General features: G+C 36.8%; 1 protein-coding gene across 2 annotated transcripts in view; it reads right to left on the bottom strand.

The window, feature by feature from the left end:
* TPC1 (two-pore calcium channel 1) overlaps positions 1-25,669 on the bottom strand; it is a 48,964-nt gene that overhangs the window by 18,913 nt on the left and 4,382 nt on the right. For both annotated transcript variants that reach the window (NM_001367565.1, NM_001144974.2), the window contains 8 exon segments: positions 1,833-1,983; positions 2,314-2,445; positions 7,748-7,864; positions 14,116-14,215; positions 15,101-15,194; positions 17,186-17,274; positions 17,976-18,106; positions 19,939-20,052. In NM_001367565.1, coding sequence (NP_001354494.1) covers positions 1,833-1,983; positions 2,314-2,445; positions 7,748-7,864; positions 14,116-14,215; positions 15,101-15,194; positions 17,186-17,274; positions 17,976-18,106; positions 19,939-20,052 — 928 coding nt within the window.

The raw sequence follows: 25,669 nt of genomic DNA, 5'->3' as shown, positions 1-25,669 counted from the left end.
TCATATCTATCACCATCTCAAGTCTCCCATGCCCAACCCCTCTTCCACCATCTCATATCAATTCCCTCTCCCTCTCTTTCTTCCTTCGTACCTTTCAACAAAGTGCACAAAGCAAGAAATAACACGACTAAAATCCCTCCTTTGATCGCCTCTTTGTATAAAGCGCCTACTCCTCCTATACTTCCTTCATCTTCATGCATTCATTGCTAAGTGCTGAGACATGGAAATTAAAAGCAAGATATTACAATATAAATCTCTGAATAAAGGGCGAAAAGAAGAATTGTTTGCCCATCGATTAATTTTGCTGCAGGCATTTTCTTCTTTTAGCGTACTCGGTGGTGCTGCCACCTGCCTGCGTCAGACAGACAGATCTTGCACGCTTACGCATTTGACTTGATGGTTACTTGTTGACAAGTCTTCTCCTGTCATTCATTTCATAACTACAGAGCTTAGACAGAAAAAGTGGATTGTCCTTTTGTTTTGACCCTGTTCAAATATTCCGACTCATGAGTGTTTGAGGATATACATGTATATCTGAATTCCCTATAGGAAGTCATAAGTCTTACTCATTAAGATACGCAAAATAACAGAAACATCCCTCAAAACATCTAACATAGCTGTAAGATAGCGTTTTCTATGTCAAATATGTCTGCATGATTAAAAAAAAAGAAAGATACATATTAATTCTCTTCTTCATCACATCTGACAAGATAATGATGTATGCCATTTCTAGGTCATCTATACATATTTAACTGTACTCTATTGCCCTATCTTGCTGTATTTGTATATGATTGAAGCAATGACCATTCATAAGAAAAAGAAAATAAATTATCAAGAATGAGAGGGAAGGGAGACATGACAGATTAAAACAGAGGAAAGTCAGAAAGATAAGGGTAGGTGAATTTTGGGGGTATATTGAAAAGAGAAATCTAAATGGAAAAAAGAGCAGAAATGATAGAGGATTATTAAGGAAATTGTCAGGACTGGAATACCTCTTCATTGATAGATGAATGATGCATAGCCAACCGTATATATCTATATCTCTGAAATCTTCCTAATACGTTCACTACTGACATACTCCTGAGTCATTATTTGTGAATGAACATGCATCATAGCAAAATAACGGCATATGGCCTTCATGGTGACTTTCAAATGAGAATCAGAAGATAAATGATTGTATACACATACATCTACGACAGGAAGATTCTATATTGATTGATGGAGTAATAGAGAGGAATCTCAGATGAAAAGCTCTTTGAGAAAATAAAAGTGTATTTAGAGTGTGATTGTCATTTGATAATAAGATTGTGATGCATACTGAGAACGGGGGAAAGGGAGAATCAGAGAGAAAAAGAAAAAGGGAGATACACAGTTAAATGAAGAGAGAATGAGAAGGGGAGAGATAGAGGAAATGATAGATAGAAAAAAAGTAATCCAAAGAAAATACCAGAGAGGGACAAGTACAGATACATTTAGTGAAAATATATATAAACAACAAAATAAACAACCAACATATCATAAAAAGAAAAGACTCAAAAGAAGAAATAGCCCCCTACCAAAAAAAAAAAGGTGGGGGGGGGGGGGGAGGGGTTGAAAAGAGTTGTAGAAAAATATTGATGATGACAAGGTAAATCCAAAGCTGATGATTGAGAGAATTTATAAATGACTTTAAAAAAAAATGTTGATTATGTGTTTTTTGAAAAAGTATAATTAATGTTGTGATATAAGTATGATTCATGCGTTTTTCTATGTAATCCATATAATTATGTGTTTCTTATGTATGTATTATTCAATTAATAAAAGATGGGGGAAAAAAGAAAAAAATGACTTACAAACAATTCCTTCAAATATCCTTGATGAGACCATCTTGTGTAGTAGTCTGAAGAGCTTGTCTAGGGGACTGAGTAGTGACTCGAACCACAGCCTCTCCTCTCGCTGGGACTTCCATTTCAACCTCGACACTTCAAAGATGTTATGAAATTCCTGTGAAATGGTTAGAAAATCAGAGAGCACACATAACCATGAGGTGTATTGGATTATTGTAATCCTACATGCACTTCATCCAAAAGTTATCTTGAAATAAAGAAATTATTGTCTTCTACAAACATATATACCAATGTTTTTCTACTGTTTACAAACTCTCTGTCTGGTAGGTTCTAAAAACCATATTGTATGAGTGACTGAAAGAAATACTTCAGTTAATACCATGCATTTTGCCTTAAATTGTCAAACACACTTGGTTGGTGAATTCATGACAGGTAATTCACTAGAAATATTTGAAAGTCATTTGAAAGTATTCCCATATGGTTGTACCTGTAGATCCAGCTTGCCTGATCCACTAGTGTTCAGAGACTTGAAAGTGAGCAGAACATCTCTCTTGCTCTTATTTGGAGCATAGTACTTGAGTAGCCCTTCAAAGTGAGCAAAGGTCGCTTTACCTGGATGCTGGAGTGAAAAAGAAAGAAAGACAAATGGTAAGAAATATATGCAGTTAACCCCAATGACTAATAAATTCTCTAAATTCCATAGGCTTAATACATAATCAACCCAGTTCAGGTAGGCAATTGGTTAAAGAGAGGCAAAGATTACAACATTTGGATTTCTAATGTATTGTTTCTTATAAGAATTTCTGTCACATGACCTCACATGAAGCATCCGTCAGAATGCAACATGTGTACATTTTTTCTGTTACAAACATGCATGTAAATTAAAGGCAAATAGTATGTCATTTTTGCTTTTAAAATAGTTTTTAACACTGTTGATACTCAATTTGTACAGTACTTATCTTGGTGACTCTGTAGAGGCGAGTATAACCTTTACATTTAAACTTTTTAAACCATTCCACCGCTGTGTGTCTTAGGACATATACATGTCATACAATGTCCATTGGACTACACTTAGGCAGCCTTACATCCGTGCATGCATGTTTAGACTGAGGAAGACCTCTAGCCAATGAAGGGATTACTTTTCAGCAAATATTATGGCTGTTCAGACAGGTAAAAAGCCCAAGCAAATGAAGAATCAATTTCCACTTGCTAATGCTCATCTGTTTAGACAGTGATGATCTCCTGCTAATGGGGAAGTAATGGTGCATTATACACTATGTCATGTGCCCTGCAGAAGGGTGCAAGTGGATGCTTCTACAAAGGATGTACTTTTTGAGAAAAAACAACAACATTTTTTTAATTAAAAAAAAACAAACTATTTTAACAAGACATTTTAGTCCATGCTCTAATCTTATAACGAGTTGCAATTGATTTGGATTGATTAAAAGTCCTCCAATGAAGTGCAAACTTGCAATCTTCTAGCCCATAAGTGTAGCGTTTGCTAATGATTTAATGTTATGATCAATTTGAATCAATTTTGCAACACATGAGGCCCATAAAAGTACAAGTTCATCATCTAGATTGTGAATGGTGATGTAATTCATTACTCTAGCAATAAAAAAAAAACAGTTGAGTAAATATGACTTTAAAATTGTGTTCTGGTCCTTCTGCCACACACATAACAACTTGGATCACACCTGTATAGATTCACAGGTATTAAAACCTCAAGTGCAGGGGAGAATGTATCGTGGGATTATGCGCTTAATGGCCTATGTCGAGTGAGATATGTCAGTGGGTTGTATGAGAGACAAATGCTCGATGATTACACTTTCTCATCCACTCTTCCCTCTCCTATCCCTTCTTCCCAATTTCTGTCATCAGAGTTTTGAGAGCCGCTGTCGGCAGCGTATCATTGTGCTGGTGTATCAGTGGATCGATTTGATGAAGGAATGGAGATTAACGCAGGATCTATAGCGCGTCAACTAACTTCCGTCTTTTGGTGATTGTTCCAGAATGTGAAAGTATATGAATTCTGGAAGTACTCGCTTGGACAAATTGTTCAAAAATCGAGATTTGTTTTCTCTCTTTAAACACTAAATATTCATTATTTCCCTCTGAAATTGCCTTTGAATTCCATGCAATTCAATTCCACTACCAAAGATTTGTGTGTGAAAGTGAGGTTGACAATGTGATAAGTGCAATGACCTGGGTTAGAAACCCCATATCTGCTAGCTCCAGCAACCTGTTTTTGCTCCCTTTCTCTAATAATAACTCTAGACCTGGGCCCCGTCTTACACAGAGTTGATATCAATTGCAACTTATTTGCGATTGACATCAATGGCAACTACATGTATGTACATAAGAGATAGGAGACTGCGAACTTGCGATTGATTGAAGGACTTGCAATTGATTTAGACCAATCTTTGTAAGATGGGGCCCTGCTTTAAAATTATATAGCATTGCAGGCTGAAAGAGACAGAACTCCAGAAATGGAAATTTGTGAAAATTAGCAGTTTAAAAGCAAAAACACCAAAAAACGTTTGGAGCATGATAATTTTAAATTAGCCGAATCAGCACTCTTCCACATCACGTAATGATTCCCCGAGAGAGAGTCTTTACCCATCACTCTACCGAGATCTGCCTCAGTCTACACAGGATGAGAGCTAGGATGAGCTAAACTTAGGAAATGAGATAAAGGTAACAAGAGAGGGCCTCGTCTTAATGCAATTACATCTGACGATGTACATAGGAGGACATGTGCTTTACCAAGGCTGGAATGCAGAGAGATTGCCTGCCCCCCTTCGTCAGTACTATTGATTGCTTAATGTCATATTAGCAATCTCATCTTGGTTTAATAATATGGTTAGTAACTTCTTAGAGGTAGGGTTTCGCAATGAACAGTTTAGATTGGTAAGTATTGGGTGTGAATGACAAAAGCAAGATAATTTGTCATTAATGAACTAGATAGCTCTCATCAGAAGGGTGACTCAGTGTTATCTACCCCATATGATATTTATCCATTTACTTTCATCCAAAAATTATAAAAACTTGATAAGACCGTATATCATTACTAATGGTTCTTTCCAGTATCCTGCTATTTTTAAACACATCAAGAGACTGTATCTCACTCTTGGATGAAATAAATGGATAAATTACTGCCCAGTAGCAAAAGGGAAGGGGAAAGAAATTGAAGAGAGAGACCCTACTACAGTGAAACCTGTCTATAAAGACCATAATAGGGAGACAAGAAAAGTTGTCTTTATAGGCAGGTGCTCTTGTACAGGTTCCCTAAGTACATGTATTAATGAGAAATCATTTTCAGGGGGGAAAAAATGTGGTCTCTGCAGACAGGTGGTTATTAGGCCTGAGTCATCACGGGTTTTGCCGAACCCGGGTTTGACTTGAAAATTTCGGGCGGGGACCGGGTACCCGAAATTTTCACTACTGCACTGGCACTAAAAATCGTGTGCATGCAGCGGCGGGAGTTAGACTAAGTTGCTGTTCTAATAATGCGACGGAAAAGACAGTTACTGCTTTCAAAACAATAAAATAATCAATGGAATTAAATTAAGATGCTTTAAAAATAAATGGATATCGTTTCAGTTGACGGTAGGTGTTTTTATAGCTCTAAAATTGAGGCTGCAAGAAAGGAATCACGCTTCGTGGTACCGATCGGGTGCGTTCAGAAACGGAAGTGGAAATAGATCTATGGCCCACTGAAGACAGAGCAAGAAAATGCCACACACAAGACTAAAATGTTGATCAGACTATTGCAATTAAATCGTAATACTAAAGGCATTAATTTAATTGTCAAAATATATCCACAACATAATGGTTTACCCTTGATAGTTTGATGAAGGAAAATAAATTAAAGCTCTTGAAATAACATCGAAGTGCCTTTCGTTCGTTCTAAAAATGCGTGTATAACGGCAAGCAGAAGTTACGAGTCAAGCTTGATATGCACGTTTACATCCCTATACCGTCATCCGACCTGATCGGAACAATAAGCATTAAACCAATTAAAAAACATCACGGAAGACTTTAAGGGACTCCAATTCAACAAAATTACCGTAAAATAATTATTTGCTTTGACAAATAATACTATAGATATTCATAATATCTTACAGAAATAATGATATTTCATGAGCTACGTACTCGATATCGAGTTCAGCTAGCCATCATTTTGAAATGAGACGTAGTTGTCATGCAGTAGACTGTAGAGGGCAGTATGATCACGTGATATTCACGTGACTATTACGTGATTTTTTTTCCCCCTTTAGCTGCGAGCTGCCGCATTCTGCGCTGCATGCATGACAACTACGTCTCATGTCAAAATGATGGCTAGCTGAACTCGATATCGAGTACGTAGCTCATGAAATATCATTATTTCTGTAAGATATTATGAATATCTATAGTATTATTTGTCAAAGCAAATAATTATTTTACGGTAATTTTGTTGAATTGGAGTCCCTTAAAGTCTTACGTGATGTTTTTTAATTGGTTTAATGCTTTTTGTTCCGATCAGGTCGGATGACGGTGTAGGGATTTAAACGTGCATATCAAGCTTGACTCGTAACTTCTGCTTGCCGTTATACACGCATTTTTAGAACGAACGAAAGGCACTTCGATGTTATTTCAAGAGCTCTAATTTATTTTCCTTCATCAAACTATCAAGGATAAACCATTATGTTGTGGATATATTTTGACAATTAAATTAATGCCTTTAGTATTACGATTTAATTGCGATAGTCTGATCAACATTTTAGTCTTGTGTGTGGCATTTTCTTGCTCTGTCTTCAGTGGGTCATAGATCTATTTCCACTTCCGTTTCTGAACGCACTCGATCGGTACCACGAAGCGTGATTCCTTTCTTGCAGCCTCAATTTTAGAGCTATAAAAACACCTACCGTCAACTGAAACAATATCCATTTATTTCTAAAGCATATTTATTTGATTATATTGAAATATAAGTTTGTGAATTCCATATTTTTAGTTCTATATTTCAAAATATCAGTGTGAAATTTAATTTTGAAAAACCCGAAACCCGAAAACCAAAAGCCGGGTTTCAGCTCGACGGTCGGGGCCCGGGCGGGGACCCGTTTCGACTCAGGCCTAGTGGTTATTCTATACAGGTGGTCGCTAAAGCAGGTTTGACTGTATCTTTATACCACTTTCATGTACACTTTTAAGTATTGGGAAACTGGTTTGAAAAGAATATTTACATGTGAAAATTTGATCTCTTTCCAGGATACATCAAAACAAAATCTACTTCTGTTTCTTTCTAAAGTTTGAAATATGATACAAATCAACTGCTGAAGAAATTTTAGACCTACATTTTTGGGTGATTCATACTCACATACATAAAGTCACCGGTCTTACGAATACAATTCCAGGAAAATTAAAAGTATACAAGAAGTGTTTACAAATTTACATATTTATACCAAGTTTCGTAATCTCACAGCTTCAGGAATGAAATCATTGTACAATTCTTAGAAAAGATGAACAAGAGTTTTCCTGTTAAGTGACAAAGACTTTTATCAGAAGAAAAAGGTTTAAGGCATGTAGTAATCATCAGGAAAGCTGAATTCAAAATCATGCATATTGTTTTTGAGTATCGTGAAAACAAAACCTTGAGATACTTAATTTGTCAAACCTGCGTTATAGGGATTCTATATATCAAAGCAGAGGTCAATGACCCATTGTATCCTTATAAATATTCATGAACAAGCCATATATGGTAGCTGCCTCACATTGACAGTTTGTGAGTGGAACAGTTACTACATTCTTGTGCATACAAATGCAGAAGAGGTGCCAGAATATGCATAAGATGCTATGCAACTTTGGCCATGCCACGATAAGCTCCATTTCACATATTACTTTTCAAAATAATTTTAAAAGATGAAATTGAAATACATTCTTACCCGTCTACTGCACAATAATCTGAAAGCTTTGCTGGTAGCTATCCGCATGTGTAGTGTGAGTTTCTTGAATTTCTTCTTCTCAATACCAGTGAAGGTATCATACACTACAGCCAGGAGCTACATGTAGATGAGATTCAAAAGAGAAGATTTGGTTATGACTTTAATTGAATTGTAAATCAATTTAAATTGTCACACATAATATTTTTTAAAGAAAATTGTTTCTTTCCTCTGAACAATTTAAGATAGAAGTTGGAAAAGAGATAAAACCTGGATTATGATAGATTTGATTTCTAATCAATAGGATCATCAAGATGAAGAAGAAGTAGAAGAAGAAGGAAAAAGAAGGAGAAGAAGAAGGAGAAGAAAAGAAGAAGGAGAAGAAAAGAAGAAGGAGAAGAAGGAGAAGAAGGAGAAGAAGGAAAAGAAGAAGGAGAAGGAGAAAAAGAAGGAGAAGAAGAAGGAGGAAGAGAAGGAAGAGAAGGAAATGGAGAACAGGAGGAGGGGAGAAAAAGAAGGGGGAGAAGAAGAAGACAATGAGAAGGAAATGGAGAAAAGGAGGAAGGGAGAGGGGGGAGGAAGAGGAGGAATGGACAAATACCACAAGGACAATTTATCTGAATATGTACTCATTCTCCCAGTGGAGATATTGTACACCACATCAAGGAAACACATCTTGTAACTGACAGAGTCAACAAAAGGTCACCTGACAAGTGACAAAAAAGTTTAACAAGCATTTCTAAAGATGAAGAAACCTAGAACCAAGGAGAGTTAGCCTGCATTCAGAATATCAAAATTCATTGTATAATTGAAGTAATTATACTTTTTTTCGTCTGAAGTCTTTTAAAGAACATCATATAGCCGAACGTCATGTAGTGAAACGCATGTTTGAGCATTGTTTCAAACAAAAACTCCATACAGAACGATTGTCACATTCTAGTTTGAATGTCAAATTGTACGAATATCATACAACTGGGCAGGCTTATTGTGAGTGCATTGGCTAGTCAATTGTTCTGTTCAAAACTAGTCTTCTTTATACAATTTTGTTGTCTAGGTTGTACGTCCCCATTCAATCGCTGTTCACTGATTTTTTCTTTGGAGGACGTTTCTGTATACGAGTTTCTTATAGTCTGAATGGGCTATAAAATGACTCATAATCCCTTTGACAAATGAAAGAATGTGAGTCAGAGTTTTTGTCCCTAAGGGAGTGGTACTTCCTTGAGCACCTGCAGGACAGACAGTGTCACTCCACACACACACTGGTTGTGTTAGTCCTACCGAAGTGCAAGCCCCGCCCATGTCCTCCCTCATTTCATCCAGTACAGGTAGCACAGTTGATTACGATGACCTCCTCCCCCTTCCCCCTCCCCTCCCTCTCATGAAAGTTATAACTGATATGCTGTTACATGTAGGTGGACCTTCTAACTCTCCAAACATGTTGATTTTTTTAGTTCTACCCTAGTACCAAGCCCCCCCCCCCCCCATTTTACCCAGTACAGGTAGCACAGTTGATTACGATGACCTCCACCCCTTCCCCTTCCCCTCCTTCATCCTATCCCCCTTCTCTCTCATGAAAGTTACTGGTTACTGGTATGATGTTACATGAGGTGGACATCTCACTCTCCATACATAGTCCTACCCAAGTGCAAGCCCCACTCATGTCCTCCCCAATTTCACCTGGTACAGGTAGCACAGTTGACTATGATGACCTCCTCATCCTTCCCCCTTCCCCCTCTCTCCCCCCACTTCGTACATTGTCTCCCTATCCCCCTTCCCCCTCCACCTCATGAAAGTTACAACTGGTGTGCTGTTACATGAAGATGGACCATCTCACTCTCCACATATATTGCTACTGTTAGTCCTACACCTGGGACGAGCCCCATCCATGTCTACCCCCATTTCAGTTGATTACGATGACCTCCCCCTTCCCCCTCCCTCCTCCTTCTTTGTTCATCATCTCCCCATCCCTCTTCCCCTCCCGCTCATAAAAGTTACAACTGTTATGCTGTTACATGTAGATGGACCATCTCACTCCCCACAGATATTGTTACCATTAGTCCTACACCAGTGACAAGCCCCACCCACGTCTATCCCCTTATCACCTGGGACAAGTAGGTAAGCACATTTATTTGCATGAATGTGCAATGGTCTTTTAAAATCTCTACTACACGTACCTGTACTGTAGTAACTTTCATATAAACACACTCAATCAATTTTCTTCATTGGGTATGTGTAAAATGTCTCTGGGTCCTTTTGTCTTACATAAATTTGCATATCATGTGCAGTGTTCATTTAAATCTTCACTGCACATCTCCAGTCACCCTCATCACACATCAAGGTGACTTCAATGACACAAATCTACACACATAACCAGCATAGTGTTATTGTAAATTACAGGATGGTATCTACTAGCAAGTCTTTGGCCAGGAAATACCAGCATACAAGTAGATTTCAAAACCTGTCATCGCAGGACGTAAACTACACCATTGGAATGCATTTATTGATTAATAACAGCTTGAGATGAAATGGGGGCACTTATTAACCCGCTTTTCTAATCTTAAAGCTAAAGACCAGTTATGGTATGATAAGAAATTTGGCCAAGTTTTCATAAAGTTAGAAGCACTGTACAAAGAAAGATGTATATGGGACTACACACACGTGCACGACACGTACATTTCATATCTCTCAACAGGCAAGAGATACACTAATTTACCAAATATACATGTATCAATTAGTAGGCGGTTTCCCGTCAAAATTTTTATCATCATGTAATATTCAAAACATATTCTTTCACATGATTGGTAATAAGAGCTTCCATTTTATTTTTTTGAAATTGGGGCGTTTCCAATACTGGTCTTTACCTTTAATATCATAAACATTTGGAATAAATTTTTAGTCAAGGAACTCATAGCAAAGCTATAAATTACAATTACAGTCAAACCTGCTTTAGTGACCACTTGTCTACAAAGACCACATTTTTTGTTTCCCTTGAAAATGGTTTCTCATTACAACATGCGCTAAAGGAAACCTGCCATAAAGGCCACCTGCCTATTAAGACCACCTGCCTATTAAGACCACTTTTCTTGGCTCCCTTGGATGGTCTTTATATACAGGTTTGACTGCTTAATGTTTGACTGCTTAATGTGCTTGAAAACAATATATTTCAACTCTTTTAAAGAGTGGGCCTTAATGTCTCCCTCCCTTTCTCAATTAGTCTGTCTGTCTGTCAGTTTCTTTTTGTCCCTTTCTTTCTCTCTTTCTCTCTCTCCTAAAGTAGTAATGAAGATTTGAAAACCGCTGTCACAAACTCACAGTATTGGTAATATTGTATATGTCCGTATATTTTCATGAAAAATTTGTAAATAAAATGTGCATCGATCAGAGTACAGGTAACTATACTTTGTACTACAGGGCAATGACTTCTCTACAGAACTACTCAATTTTCAAACTGTCTGTGGTGACATGTATGCAAGTCAATGTCACACTCATTCCCCGCCCTTCCCTCCCTGTCTGTCTGTCTGTCTGTCTGTCTGTGCTCTCTATCACTCTTCGCCTTTCATTGTCTAAATAAAAGAAGACAATTAGCTGGAGGATAGAAGAGAAATTACAGGTGAATCTAATTCGATGTTTAATTCATGATATCAAATGTCAAAATGAAGTGCATGACATCTACAATGAAACTCTCTGTGGATACGAGGGGAAATCGGTGCTTCTGCAACCAGATGCGAGAAATATTGTACTTCTGCAGTGCATTTCCTGTTACAATAATACCAATAAAACAATCATCCTTAATTGATTTAGACAGCCCCTTTCCCAATACCCTTGTGTATACAACCCAGCCCCCCTGCCCTGCCCCCCTCCTCCTTTTTCCAGACTACCTGGTAGTCCTTGCTTGCAGACAAGTTTCAATTATTGATTCCTGTTGATTCACAAATTTTTGTTGTTATTGATCACTGAGGTGATAGAGGTGCCATGGTCGAGTAGTTATGTCGCTGGACTGTCGATTACAAGGTCCGCGGTTCAAGACCCGCGGCGGCACTAATGTCCCTTGGCAAGACTTAGATCTACATTTGCCACACTCAACCCAGGTGATGTAAATGGGTACCTGGCAGGAATTAATTCTTTGAAATGCTAGAGCGACGTAATGACAGCACAGCTAAAGCCGGAGTAATAATCTCCAAGTTTGGAAGCCCTTAGTGATTGTAATAAGCGCTATATAAAAACTGACCGTTATTGTTATTATATTACTTTTGAAAAGGCAATAATAATTGTTTGTTACAATTTTTTGTTAATGGGTACAGCCCAAGAGACCGACAGCTAACAAGACCAACAGCCTACGAGGTCAACGTTTCATGAAATCGACAGCCCACTAGATGAACAGCCCAAGAGACCAACAAGGTCACTCGATTGGGCTTTCTTGCCATTTTCAGAAAGGTTCACTAGAACGACGGTCCACAATACTGACAGTCCACAAGACCAACATATATATTTCTTACCCTATTCTCTACTTTGTTTTGTCGGTCTCATTTACCTGTTACAACTTTATTCTTTCTCATATTTTCTTATGCATTTCTCTGTCGGTCTCATGGGCTTTCAGTCTACGGGGATGACCCTGTTTGTAGACTTGTTGACACCAAAGACAAACGGGAACTGGTGCATCTATGTCCAAACTGAATTCACCAAACTGGTCTAGTTCGCAAGCCTACCTCCTAAAGAACCTGGAGTACTGTACGAGAACAGCTCTGCATCCCGTAGGATACAACCAATTTGTCATCGTTCATTGTTGGCAGGGAGCTTGCCCAAGAATAACCGGAGGGTAATGCTGGAATAATTTTGAGGCAGACCTATCCAATTTGTGTACTCCTTCCCTGCATTCTTATCCCAGACAATCGAAACCGACAACATGACTAAAATGACAGTCCACGCCAGATGGACCCTTGCGCATCTTCCTCCCTTCGCATCTTCCTTCCATTTCATAAATTTGTCTTCCACCTAGCTCGTATCAATTAAAGCCAAGGAGTAAAATGGAAAATTCTTTTTCGACATTTAATCATACCCATCATCATGTGACACCACTATAAAGAATTTAAGCTCACATTTGAAGCAGACGACTTTTACGACCATTTTTATATCTAAGACAAATGATAAGGTAACTGCTCAATTGGAACTGACAATATGACTAAAGTGAATGTCCTAGGATGAGCATGGACTATCTGACTCTACTTTTATCAAATCTTCTGTTTTCGCTATCTCCCACCCTATTTTGATTCCATATTTAGGTGCAAGAGGAAAACGATTTGACAGAAAGCATCCCATGATACTTACTGCCATGCGATCTAACTCTTATTGACGTGGGAGGCCCCCAAAATGTCTCGGGCAGGGATATATACAAATGTGTGTAATAATGAACTCTTAATCAACAGGTTAAGTCACTTCAGTACATGTACCCTTTGGAAATTTTGAAACAGACTGTTCTAATTTGATCCTTGAAAAAAAATCACAATATGGCAACTACCCAATTGAGTCTCATCCAATTTGAGTCCGTTGATAGCTGATGGCTTGAATTTTATTGACAAAAAAAGATCTGAGTTACTCAGTTTACGATCAACCTGGGATAAGACTTCAGTTTTAAATAACTACCATGGATATAGAAATTCCTTGAAAGACATCTAAAACCATCCTAAATATAATTACATGTACATGTACCACCAACAGCAGGCAAGACAAAAGTCTGTAGTTCCATAGTCTTCATATTACATCATGCTGTTCTCTGCAAATTTTAACAAAATTTGTTCATAAATCAACCATCATTACAAGAATGTTAATAATAATGATCATAATACTGGATAATTAGAGCGTTTGTACCCACTATGCATGGGGCTCAAGGTGCTCAATATTATCCCGGACCTAGATGTACATTACTAGTATGCTACCGATTTCGTGCCCACAACATTCAAGTAATTCCTTCCTTCCCGTAACCATTTAACCTCAGGGTGGAGAGTGGCAAATGTAGATTAATGTCTTGCCAAAGCACACTTCTGTTGCGCCGAGTGCTCAACCCCATGTCCTTTGCATCTCCACCTATTTTTTGTTAAGCACTCGACTATGACACATCTAGTACTGCAATAGGCCAGTTTCGTAATGTAATAAAATTTAATGAATAAATCTTTGTTAAGTTGCTCATTACAAATTATTTCATTCACCGGTTATGAATAAATGCATTTCAATGGTCAGAATGAAAATTGCATGCATTAGTTGTTGCTAGGTAGAACAAAGATTATGGCTGGCCCTTCCTAACAAAACATATTAAAATACATTAAATTTGATTACATTACAAAAATGGCCTATTGAAAAGAAAATTTCAAACTTACCAGATTGATTAAGAAAAAGAGTTCTAGAACGAGAAAGACAATGAAGAAGATTGCAGACCATGGATTGTGATTATAGGCAGGCATCATTACATCTGGAAAACTGAGGAAAACAATCACAGAAAATGAGAGGGCAAAGAGAATTCAAAGTTACTGAATATTGCACTTTCAGTAAGATAAGAATTTTATTTTTTATTCATCAGTTCTTCTTCTTATGAACCGTTAAAAATGCACGTCTCTCTGAAGTAGCTGATAACTCAAATTAAAATTCTGATGAGTAAAAAAAAAGAATCACAACATTTTATGCAACTTTGTATTAAAGATAAAGGTGAGTTCTGGTAATGCGATTGCATTGTGAAAGAAAAGGTGTGGAATGGATCAGAAAAAGTTGATCATGTAGCATGTAAGTATTGGTGTGCACTGCAAGGTTCTGGAGTCATCAAAATCATAATAAATTTGGCCCAGCCTTGGTAAAGTAACAAGCACTGTACACAGAAAGATGTATATGGGACTACACAAATGGTGTCGGGGCTAGTAATACCTGATTTTCTTAACTTTCTATGCTCATTACTTAGCCAATAAACATTTTCTTCCAAAATTGTTCGGCACATGACATTTATTTGTAATCTTGAACATTCAGTGTAAGTTTCGTTTGATTCTGTTTGAATTCTTTTTCTTTTTTTAACCAGAACTCAAGTTTATCTTTAAGGGTAACTTGCTTGAGGGCATTTACCAAAATGATTTTAATATGGTATGATGCACACCAATGAGTCATTAATTCAAAGATTCATTACTCTCAATAACCAAGAGGATTATTAACAATGAACCCTCTGATTATCATAGATGCACTTTAAAAATAAAAAACTTTTTAAAGAATTTTTTTTTGGAGAATGTAAACAAAATACATATGTCTATATGATATTGACAAAAATTATCTTTCAGCTTTTATATATTTTAATGAAAAGTAAGAAATAAAGTTAATACTCACTTAGCAGTAGTCATGAGTACAAAGAGATTTACGAAGCTATCCTGCAGTGTTTGGAAATAAATGTCATCCTCAACATTGACAAATATGTAGAAACCTAGGAGTAAAGAATGAAAAAATAACATCTCTAATGAAAAGTAATGACAATAAAGATAAAAACCTTTGTGATAGTAATTACCATATGCCCTCACAGTGACCATATGGTAGGAATACTCCCCAGGGAGTGGATATGGTGCACATCAACCACTGCATAAATGCAGATTATTATTTTCAAACAAACAAGCTTATTTGATCTTTAGTAGATGTTGAACTAGTTTCATAATAATATAGTCAAACCTAAATTAGTGACCACCTGTCTACAAAGACCACCTGTCTAGAAAGACCACCTGTCTACAAAGACCACATTTGTTGTTTCCCTTCAAAATGGTTTCTCATTGAATCATGTACTAAAGTAACCTGTCTACAAACACCACCTGTCTACAAAGGCCACTTTTTGTGTTTCCCTTGGGTGGTCGCTGTAGACAGGTTTGACTGTATATATGAATGACTTCTCAAAATGGAATTTTGTCTGTAACTCTGTGATGCTCTTGGCGCTCAAGTATTATTACCCTGGTTCTAGCCAATGAGTGATTTCAAGTTGGGTGTTTAAGGCTGGTGTTAGTGTTTAATAAACACTAACACCAGCCTAAACACCGAAATGGAAATCAGCTGGTGTTAAGGCTTTGACCTCTGAATATCGTCAACTTCCGGTAGCTAGTGTTATCGATTTTGCAAAATTGTCGTCTGCTGAACCGACCTTTGTGGCTGGTGTTAATATTTTACGTACAAATGTCCTATTCACTGACACTAGCCCCTAGGGATTAAGCAATGTTGATTTCCAGTTCGGTGTTAGTGTTGTACCGCACAACAGTCATCGCATGAACGACGCCAATTTATTGTCTGACGATCAAATAAAAATATGTGAAACAGGTAATTCATGTATTCTTTTGTGTAAAATGAGTTATTTTATAAGACCTGAGAAATAGGTCTATATTTATTCTGTACTTTTCATGATATCTTTAGTTTTTATGTACTATTTTTAAATCATCGTCGTGAAATCAAGCATGTGGTGACGTCACAGCTGGTGTTAAGCTATCGATTTTGATATCGGTATCGGGCTCTTAATTTCATCGGCAAATTTTTCGCTCGATTTAAGAGCTCTTGACTGCTCTTAACACTAACACTAACACTAACACCCAACTTGAAATCACTCAATATATAGCACTCAAGCCTTCCAGGTGCTCATTCATGCCAAATGGACGGTCATACTGTAAGTGTCAGTCTGGAATTTGGACCCTCAATCTCACGTACGTAAGTTAATGAATCACCAGATCATGACAACCCCCCCCCCCTCTCCATCCCTTCGCTCCCAAAGCTATGATCACGAAGACAAATACCCATCCCCCCCCCCCCCCACACACCTACACACATAGAGGTACCCCTTATATACATGTACATTTTAAAAATAGCATCAGACAGTTAATGAGAGGTACTTTAATGAACAGAAGCTGCACACACATGTAGATAGAAAGAAAGAAAATCCACGCTTTCGAAATGTGGTGTTGGAGGAGGATGCTGAGGATATCCTGGAATGCTCATAAATCAAATGATTTTGTCAAGAACCACATTGGAACGAAGGTCACCCTTCACCAGAAGATACATAAGAACAATTTGCAGTATTTTGGACAGATTCCTAAGAATTACCCAAATTATCCTCAGACAACCAATAATAAGGGGTGAATCATTTACGAGCAGTTTTCTTTGGGGTAGTTACGCATCGACTTTAAGTTGGACTTAACTATGGCAGGCCATTCATGCCACTGTTTGCTCTCACCATTTACTGGCATTGGTCTCTCAAGGAACATTCAAATCATGGTCTCAAATCTACAGAATTCCTATTTTTGTTATAATTCATTATTGAAGGAAAAAATATCTAAAGATCATAATGTTGAGAGCAACAGTGGCATGAATGGCCTGCCATAGTTAAGTCCAACTTAAAGTTGATCTTAGTCTTTGTGAAACACCCCCCTGGAATCTAGTACAACATACCTAATATTGAGAAGATGAGCATGAAGTAAGCTAGAAGGAACAACATCTCAATGATGGGAGGCAGTGACTGGATGATTTGACGTAGCACTCTGTGGGGCAAGAGAAACAAAGGGTAAAAGAACAAAAGTACATCAAGAAAATGCTTAGACTTTCCTGAAAAGAATTACATGGCACAATTATCCCATTTGATTGATTATTTGTACTCTACTGCATATTACAATCAAAAGACAAGGGGAAAATGGAGAATATTGAGGGAGGAAAACGAATGACTTGTAAAAAATGTAAACTAAATGATCATCTTTCATGCCTAAACTCTTTGCTACCCCACAGCAGTATATCTTGCCATTCATCTAACAATTGGAAATGGTTTTCATTTTCCATAGCAGTTTTCTATGTCAAAGCTGAACAGGCCTTTAGGCAAACACGTGATGCTATTTACCTGCACAGCGTAGACATATAGAGACAAAATGAATTAAATCAAAGAATCAAAACTATTTGTAATCATCAATTCAAATTGACTTGCAATCAAATCTTAAGCACATCTTGGTATATGTTTAATACATGAAAACTAAACTTAAATTTGAGTGGATACAATGAAAACTAAACTTAAAATTGAGTGGATATAATGTAAAATAAACTTAAAATCGAGTGGATACAATGAAAACTGAACTTAAAATTGAGTGGATACAATGTAAAATAAACTTAAAATCGAGTGGATACAATGAAAACTGAACTTAAAATTAAGTGGATGCAATGAAAACTAAAACCAAATTCAGGAAGTATTTCTCACCTCCTCACTCCTCCGCAGTAGTGGCAGTCAATGAGAAAGATTGGTCTCAACGCTCTGGTCACTCTGAAGTGGGACTGCTGTCTTACTATCACTACCAATGCTTCACTATACATCACTATTAGAAATATGGCCTGTCGAAGAAAGACAAAATTAACAATTTACATTTTGACAGTTTTTAGGAAATAAAAGCAGTGAAAGCACACAATAATGAATATCAACATGAAGATATGAAATACAAAATACATTTATCAAGACCAAAATCAAAATTGATTTATCACGACTTATATTTCAATGATAGAAGAAAGATTCACCTTTGTAAAATATGAAACACGCAAAATCTTGAAGAAAAAAAATGAATGAACAAACTCCATGTAGCTCCCTATGAAGCCAAGCTTGTGAAAGTCCAAACTATAGTACTTTGGAATTTGCATAGATTCATGTACAAATACAAGTATAAACAAAGAAGTAATAACTTTGAATTAATTCAACATAAAAGAAATGGTGAAATGAAGAGGTGAAGTGAAGAGGAAGAGGAAGAGTGAAGAGGAAGAGGAAGAGCAAAGAGGGAGAATAAAGAAATAGGAATATAAAAGGACAAAGATTAATGAGATAATAAGATGTCTAAAAGGATTTAAAGTAAATTTATTGAGCATTCAAGATAATTTTGTCATTTATTCTACGCTAGAGATCTGACTACTCTAATAATTAGGTTGTGCACTAAAAAAAAAAAACTACAAACAAAAATAATTTTATTTCATAGTGGCTGAATGTTCAAGTGATTTTCAAATATTCTTCTACAACAGATCTGTGAAGTGAATATTCCCTCTGGAACTGCCAACACAAATTCTTAGAAAGAGTGCGGTTATAATTTGATCGACAGGAAATATGAGATAATGTTACTAATCTCTTTGCAACTCAAGTACTTTCAAGAATACATGTAGATACCTTGCTATTCTGTATACACACAGAACTACAATCTATGTGAATTCACAGAAGAGGATACTTTGTTTTTATTGAGTGGGAAAATAAAATGAAAAGGGAAAATCATGTCCATGAAAAAATTATTGTTCATTTTTTTATCACAATAGAGTGGCTCTGAGGAAATTAAAAGATATTTTTCGACAGTAAAAAGTAACATTTTCCTAAATGAGAAAGCATGGTTACTTAATTCATGGATAGTTCTAACTGAGGAAATTCTGAATGGTTATATTTCAAGTATGAAAATCCCATTTTCTTCATGAAATTAAAACTTACATGTAGATCTTGAATTGTGGAAATTGATGTAATGAATAATGAAATGAAAAGCAACTAAACAAAAGAAACAAATAGAAACCTGTCTCGCACCATACAGATTGATAACAAATTTCAAATTTCTATGCATATTATAACACACAGATAATGAAGTACGAGTGAGTCAACTGCAAATTTGCCTCAAGTTATTGTTTTTATGTCCCTTGGGGCGCATTTATGCTTCACTTTTGAAGGTAGAATGAGCGATTTGGAACGCTCATCGTAAACGCTCATCGTAATCGCAGTTCCACGGTGTACTGTTCATGCTCACTTCTCTGGCTCCTACAGGCAATTCTCCGTGTGTGGCCTTAATTGGTATTCCAGCTGGATTCGCAAACTTTCACTGTGCATGCTACGTAGACCCACTAGAGGTCAGTGCGTTGACCCCATTTAAACGCGTTTACAAATTGTAAACGCATCTTTTTGTGAGTTTACGATCGGCGATCGTGATCGCCGTTTTTCGGTGATTCTATAAAAGTGAGCATGGACGCAACCGTGTTTTAAACTTAATGCGTAACAGATGCCTGATTCTGGCCAGAAAAAGTGAAGCATAAACACGCCCTTAGAGCCACAGACTTGACATTGGATTACAAAATGCATAAGCGAGCCCAATCAATAAACAGGACATCATAATATACAAATCTATGATTGGTCTAGAAGACGGTTATCTTACCTTGAGTAACGTTCTTTTATGTTTGACAAAAGACTTTAATCCCATCCATCTCATTTTAAGACCAAGACCAAGAGCTATGACTGTCAGGCCAAACAGCTCCAGAGATGCATGGATCTAAAGTGGGTGAGTGAAAGAGAGAGAGAGAGAAAGAGAAAGAGAAAGAGAAAGAGAAAGAGAAAGAGAAAGAGAAAGAGAAAGAGAGAGAGAGGGGAGAGAGAGGGGAGAGAGAGGGGGAGAGAGGGGGGAGAGAGAGGGGAGAGAGAGGGAGAGAAAGGGGGAAGAGAGGGGGAGAGAGAGGGGAGAGAGAGGGGAGAGAAAGGGGAGAGAGAGGGTGAGAGAAAGAGAAAGAGAGAGAGAGAGAGAGAGAGAGAGAAAGAAAGAAAGAGAGAGGAAAAAAACTGTCAGTTTTTTAAGAAGTGTATTATAATATATGAAGTAATCAAAAGGCAAACAAAGTCATGACTGCATAATTAAAAGTGAAAGAAATATGCACAAAATACAATCAAAAGTATATGTATGCACTACGGACTGATTTCAAAATGAGGTCGACATGAAATAATTCATATTTTAAATTTCTTTTATTTGTTCTTCTAAGAGATCTGGAGAACATCAATAATTGCGATGAAGAGTGATTTTCACGATGAATGGACATGAATGATTGTACATTGAAGTTACCATGAAATAAATTGTACTCTGACTTTTAAATATCCACCATTTGGTGAAGAAAAATACATGTACATGTAATTTTTCTAAATACAAAATACAAATAACGGCACTGTAAACAACTAAACATTATTCGTGCTGTAACACCTTAAATTTTCAAGCACTAAGTACTGTAAACAAACCTTTGCCTCTCTTTAAATAAACGTTAATGGTTATTCACATTCGGATTTGCAGATGGCACTGACGTAACTATTTAGGAAGTTCAAATTGAAATCTATTTGGCACTGAGTTTATACTGACATTCTCCTAGCTCTACGACTCTTGTCATTAACACCAACCGCTCATTCTTTTTTGAAAGCCACTTTTGGGGTGTTTTTGTTAACAATAAAGCTTGATATGATGTTAATGAAGCCTGGCACCTTAAGGTAGGCAAACTGAAAATAAGGATAGCAGCATAAATACTTGAAAACGATTAATATTTAATTGAGTCATAAAAATTCATCATCAGAGAAAAAAGGGCGAAGGCTTAGAGTTTAATCTTCATTAAAAGTAACACTTACATGTACATCTTGTTAATTAGTAAAACACTTTTAAAATTTCAATCAAATTCATAACTTCATTACCACACGAACACTACCTTGTTTCTTTTTCAAAAGAATAATCATGTAACCGGATCCTATATTTAAAATAAAAGTCAACATAAACAAAAGTGCATCCATGGACCACAGCTATTAGCACCTCTCAATTTCTGCAACTGCTACTCCATGCAATGAAAGACAAATATGGATAACGTATTAAAGCCAAGCATGAGATGCGAGACCGAGGAGGCTGTCGGCATGTTGATCTAGCCGCTAAGCCCCGGGTTCGGTCAGAGACTTTGAGAGAGGACCCTCGCCGCCGCCATCGCTACCGACGCCTCGAAATAAGATAATTAGAAAAAACAATAGTCGGGCGGGCGTACAGGGCTGCTGGATGTGGGGATGGTGGTGCGAGACGGCCAGTGTGGGTATGTGTGAACAGTTGGGCCTGTTGACGGAGTTCGTGTTGTGATAGAGTTGTGATAGAGTGGGCTAAATACTAGTTCTTATTTTGACAAACCTTGATCTCACATGGGACAGAGAAAGAGAAAGAGGAACAAGGGGGGGGGGGGGCTTGGAAGAGAGAGAAAGAGAGAGAGAGAGACACACACACACATAAAGAGAGAGAGAGAGAGAGAGAGAGAGAGAGAGAGAGAGAAGGAAAAGAAGAGGGGGGGGGGGCAGAAGGACAAAAACAGTTGGGGCAGACAATGAGACAGAGACATAAAAGAGACAAAAAATGACCTCACTGTATGATGAAGGCTCTTACAACAATTGCTACAACACCTTTAAAGGGATCCAGTAACTTTGTCTCTGATCCTTAAAAGAATCCTTGATTTAGCTCATGCTGCAATCATAATTATAAAACTTTAGGGCATACAAGAATCCCATGAAATTTACAAGCTGATCACCTAGTTGTCTGATTATCAAGATATTTGTGAATGGAAATTTAAATCAAGTTTTGCTAACGGTTTTCATAACACTACAGTCTATTGGGGAAAATGAGTATGGTAAAACCGGTCATTCATAGATTTTTCCTTTTTTGAGGAACTTCATGATCATTTTGAAGTGCAATATTTTTAGGGCTTCAATATTCCACCATATCACAAACACTGATAACACGTAGGGCCATGTTTCTCAGATTTAACAATGTTAAATGATGCCTTTAATGTTGCATGTATTCCAAAGTTCAAACATTCATGCAACATTACTCCTCAACGTATTACCCTGAAAATAATCTAAAAACCCAATCAAAAGTTCACAACCCAAACACTGAGAATTTGACAAAAGCCTGGAGGAAATGTCCCAGAACAAATTATGTAAAATCACCAATTTCATATGATGTTAATGCATCATATACTTTATTCTGACATGTATACATTAACAAAAGAGAAAACAGAGTTATCCTACTGTATTATCAATGGAATGATACCTACAGTAGATGCACTATTCTTTACAATATTGTCTAATACATGTACAGTAGGTGTCACTACAAACGTTTAATAATAATCAAACTCATAGATGCCAAATATGCATGTACATTTTTTGTCTCCATCTTTATGTATTATAATCGATGAGGAATCCTTTTATGGTACAATATATTTACAGACTGAACATGTCTGTAATTGTACTCGATCATTAATCGTGTCAAAGTACAATTTGTTTAGAGTCCAGTTAGCTCACTGGATTGTGTGATTCCTTGCAATTTGTTTGTTTACTGTTAATCTGTATGAGGTACTCAAAAATTCCTTTACCTTTCACAAATTACAGAGAGTGAGAGAAAGAATGAGAGAAAGAGAAAGAGAGAAAGTAAGAGAGATAGAAAGAGAGAGAGAGAGAGAGAGAGAGAGAGACAAGTGCATGCATTGTATGTAAGAGGCAGGTTTGAGAAAAAGAGTACAAGACAAAAAGCGCACACAAACTCTAAACAGTTTTTGCATTTACAGTACCTTAATGCTTAAATAAATGGCGGTCGACTAGAATGGGCTTTGGAAATTAGGTTTCTATACCAGACACACATGGTTCATATTCAAGACAGTAAATAAAGAGAAAATAAAAAAAGAATATAGGGCGAGGGAAATACGTAGTAGGATCTGTACAACTTTTGTAAACAAGCAAACTCAAGGCCGAAGCCTATCCAGACGAATACACCTGCTAGTAAACTATGGAGTGCCACGTGAAAATGTCTTTTAACGCGACACACTCCTGGGTTAGAGCTAAGTGTTACTACGGCGTGGATTATCGCAGTAGCGCCGTCATTAGAAATGAACATTTGACGACAGCACAGGGGAAAGAGGCTCCAATCGATTGCGGATTTTAGCCAATTGTTCACTGAATTTTAATTTTCCATTAGACTGGGAGGACTTGAAAGAAGTGCTTAGTACCACTTGCCGGGGAGACCTAGTTTCATTGTACTTTGTAGTGAAATGTCCCCATGTGAAAAAAGTGCACTTCTACAGGAACCAATGAGAAAAACCAATAAATAAGTTCATCAGACTACGGGTGACCTGAAAACAACTTGAGCTTTCTTCACACATACAGCATTTGTTTTTAAACAAATTTTTGAAATTTAAATTAAAAAAAACCCGATCACAAATACTTTTTAAAACAAAATGGACCTCAGGCAATTTGAAATCGTCTTGCACATCATCTATTGAAATTGAATGTGTTGATTCATGACGATGATATGTGTATTACATTATCCAAACAGGATACCGGTAATCTACAATAAGTTATCGAAATTGCCCTTAAGTTGTTTACATTCAAGTAAACAAGTGTTCAAATCATAATCAAACTTAAAAGTACGATGATATTTGTTTATACAGTACGTCATCTTTCCTACATGTACATATAGACATATTCATGAAACTAAATACTGAGGCCCTACATGCACTCAAATTAAAATTACAATTTACAATTTACGATTTAAATGTCTTGCATGATATCATATACATGTACTTCATCCTCCTCCCTCCCTATATATTGTTTTAACTTGCATAATACTTGCAGGTTATACTTGTAATTTAAGAAATTTCAACCCATTGAGTACTAAGAAAATAACGTGTATATATAAAACATCCTGAAAAATCAAATGGAATTATGACAATGTTCAATGTAACTGTAAGGCCATTGCTATTATAATAATGCAAAGTTATGACAGGGCTTCATAAACCACACTGCAGGTATTTTATTCATTTTGTTTTTCATTTAGGGCCAAGAGAACCATATTCGGGGTTAAGTGCATAGTTGCCCCTATTTACATATTTACATAAGGGTCCAGACTGATTATTCAACTCTGTACACTGTATGTAGTCAGCATTGCTTATTTATGATGTTAACAAAATATTTGTTTTTCATGACTCTTTCATGTTTTCATGCTTTTTGGATAAACTAGGCCTGGCACTGCACACATGGTTAAACTCAAATGCGGAATGTTATTTGTTTGCATTAGGGTAAAGAGAACAAAAACTGCACCAGAACAATAGAATGATGACCTCTGCTGTTTGAACAGTACAAGTAACATTCATAAAAAATGTAGTATTGGAGATCTACATGTATAATATATGTGCATGTACCAATGCATTGTATAGGAGTCCTTCATACGTGTTTGCTATACTTTATAATTTCATGTCACATACATGTCATGTACACACAACATGACTACATCTTTTGCCAGTGCTACATCATGTAATTCACATGTTTCTTATCATTGACAATACTAATTTTTTTCTCACTATGATGAATGCTTTTTCTTTCTGGCTTCTTTATTCCTTAAATACATTGTTGTGACATCAGTATTGAGGCAATGGCTTTCTAAACATGTAGTGAGTACTTCATAGACTTTCCAAAACTAATGAAATCAGGGACTTTTTATGGAAGAGAGAAAATCTGCAAATACAAACTTGTATAATAGTATACCAAACACTGTCGATGGCAAATTTTTAAATTAGTAGGATTTGATAAATGTATTTCTCAATCATCATTATCATTCCCCCCTCAAAAACAACAAACAAAATATATATATACAGGCACGTACACAACCCCCCCCCCCCTTAATGTTTCTGTCAGTGGGGGATCCCGGGCCCCTTACCCCCCCCCCCCCCCCCCCCCAAAAAAAAAAAAAAAAAAAAAAAAAAAAGGTAAAAAAGCTTCTTCTTTTTTTTTTGCTCAAGGGGTGTGTGTTCAGTACCAACAGAAGTACACACTACCCCCCCCCCCCTGCTTATTCACCAGCTGGCTGATTCACCGCCAAATATATTTTGTGGGGTCACATAAATGATGCAATCCAGTTTGAAAACACTCCCCTTGAAAAAATCCTGCGTACGCCACTGTATATATATATATATATATATACAAAAGAAAGCGCTGTGTACTTTACAAGGTATAATATTTGTTCCACTTTAGATGCAATCCTTATGACATTATGAAAGCTAGCTTGCCTGTATTTCTAAACTTTGCGTGTTCCATTAACAGAGCATTTTATATGATCA

The sequence above is a fragment of the Strongylocentrotus purpuratus genome, unplaced genomic scaffold (genome assembly GCF_000002235.5).
Source record: "Strongylocentrotus purpuratus isolate Spur 01 unplaced genomic scaffold, Spur_5.0 spur5_scaffold_2, whole genome shotgun sequence".
Taxonomy (NCBI): Eukaryota; Metazoa; Echinodermata; class Echinoidea; order Camarodonta; family Strongylocentrotidae; genus Strongylocentrotus; species Strongylocentrotus purpuratus.
This window is presented reverse-complemented; position numbering and strand designations above follow the sequence as displayed.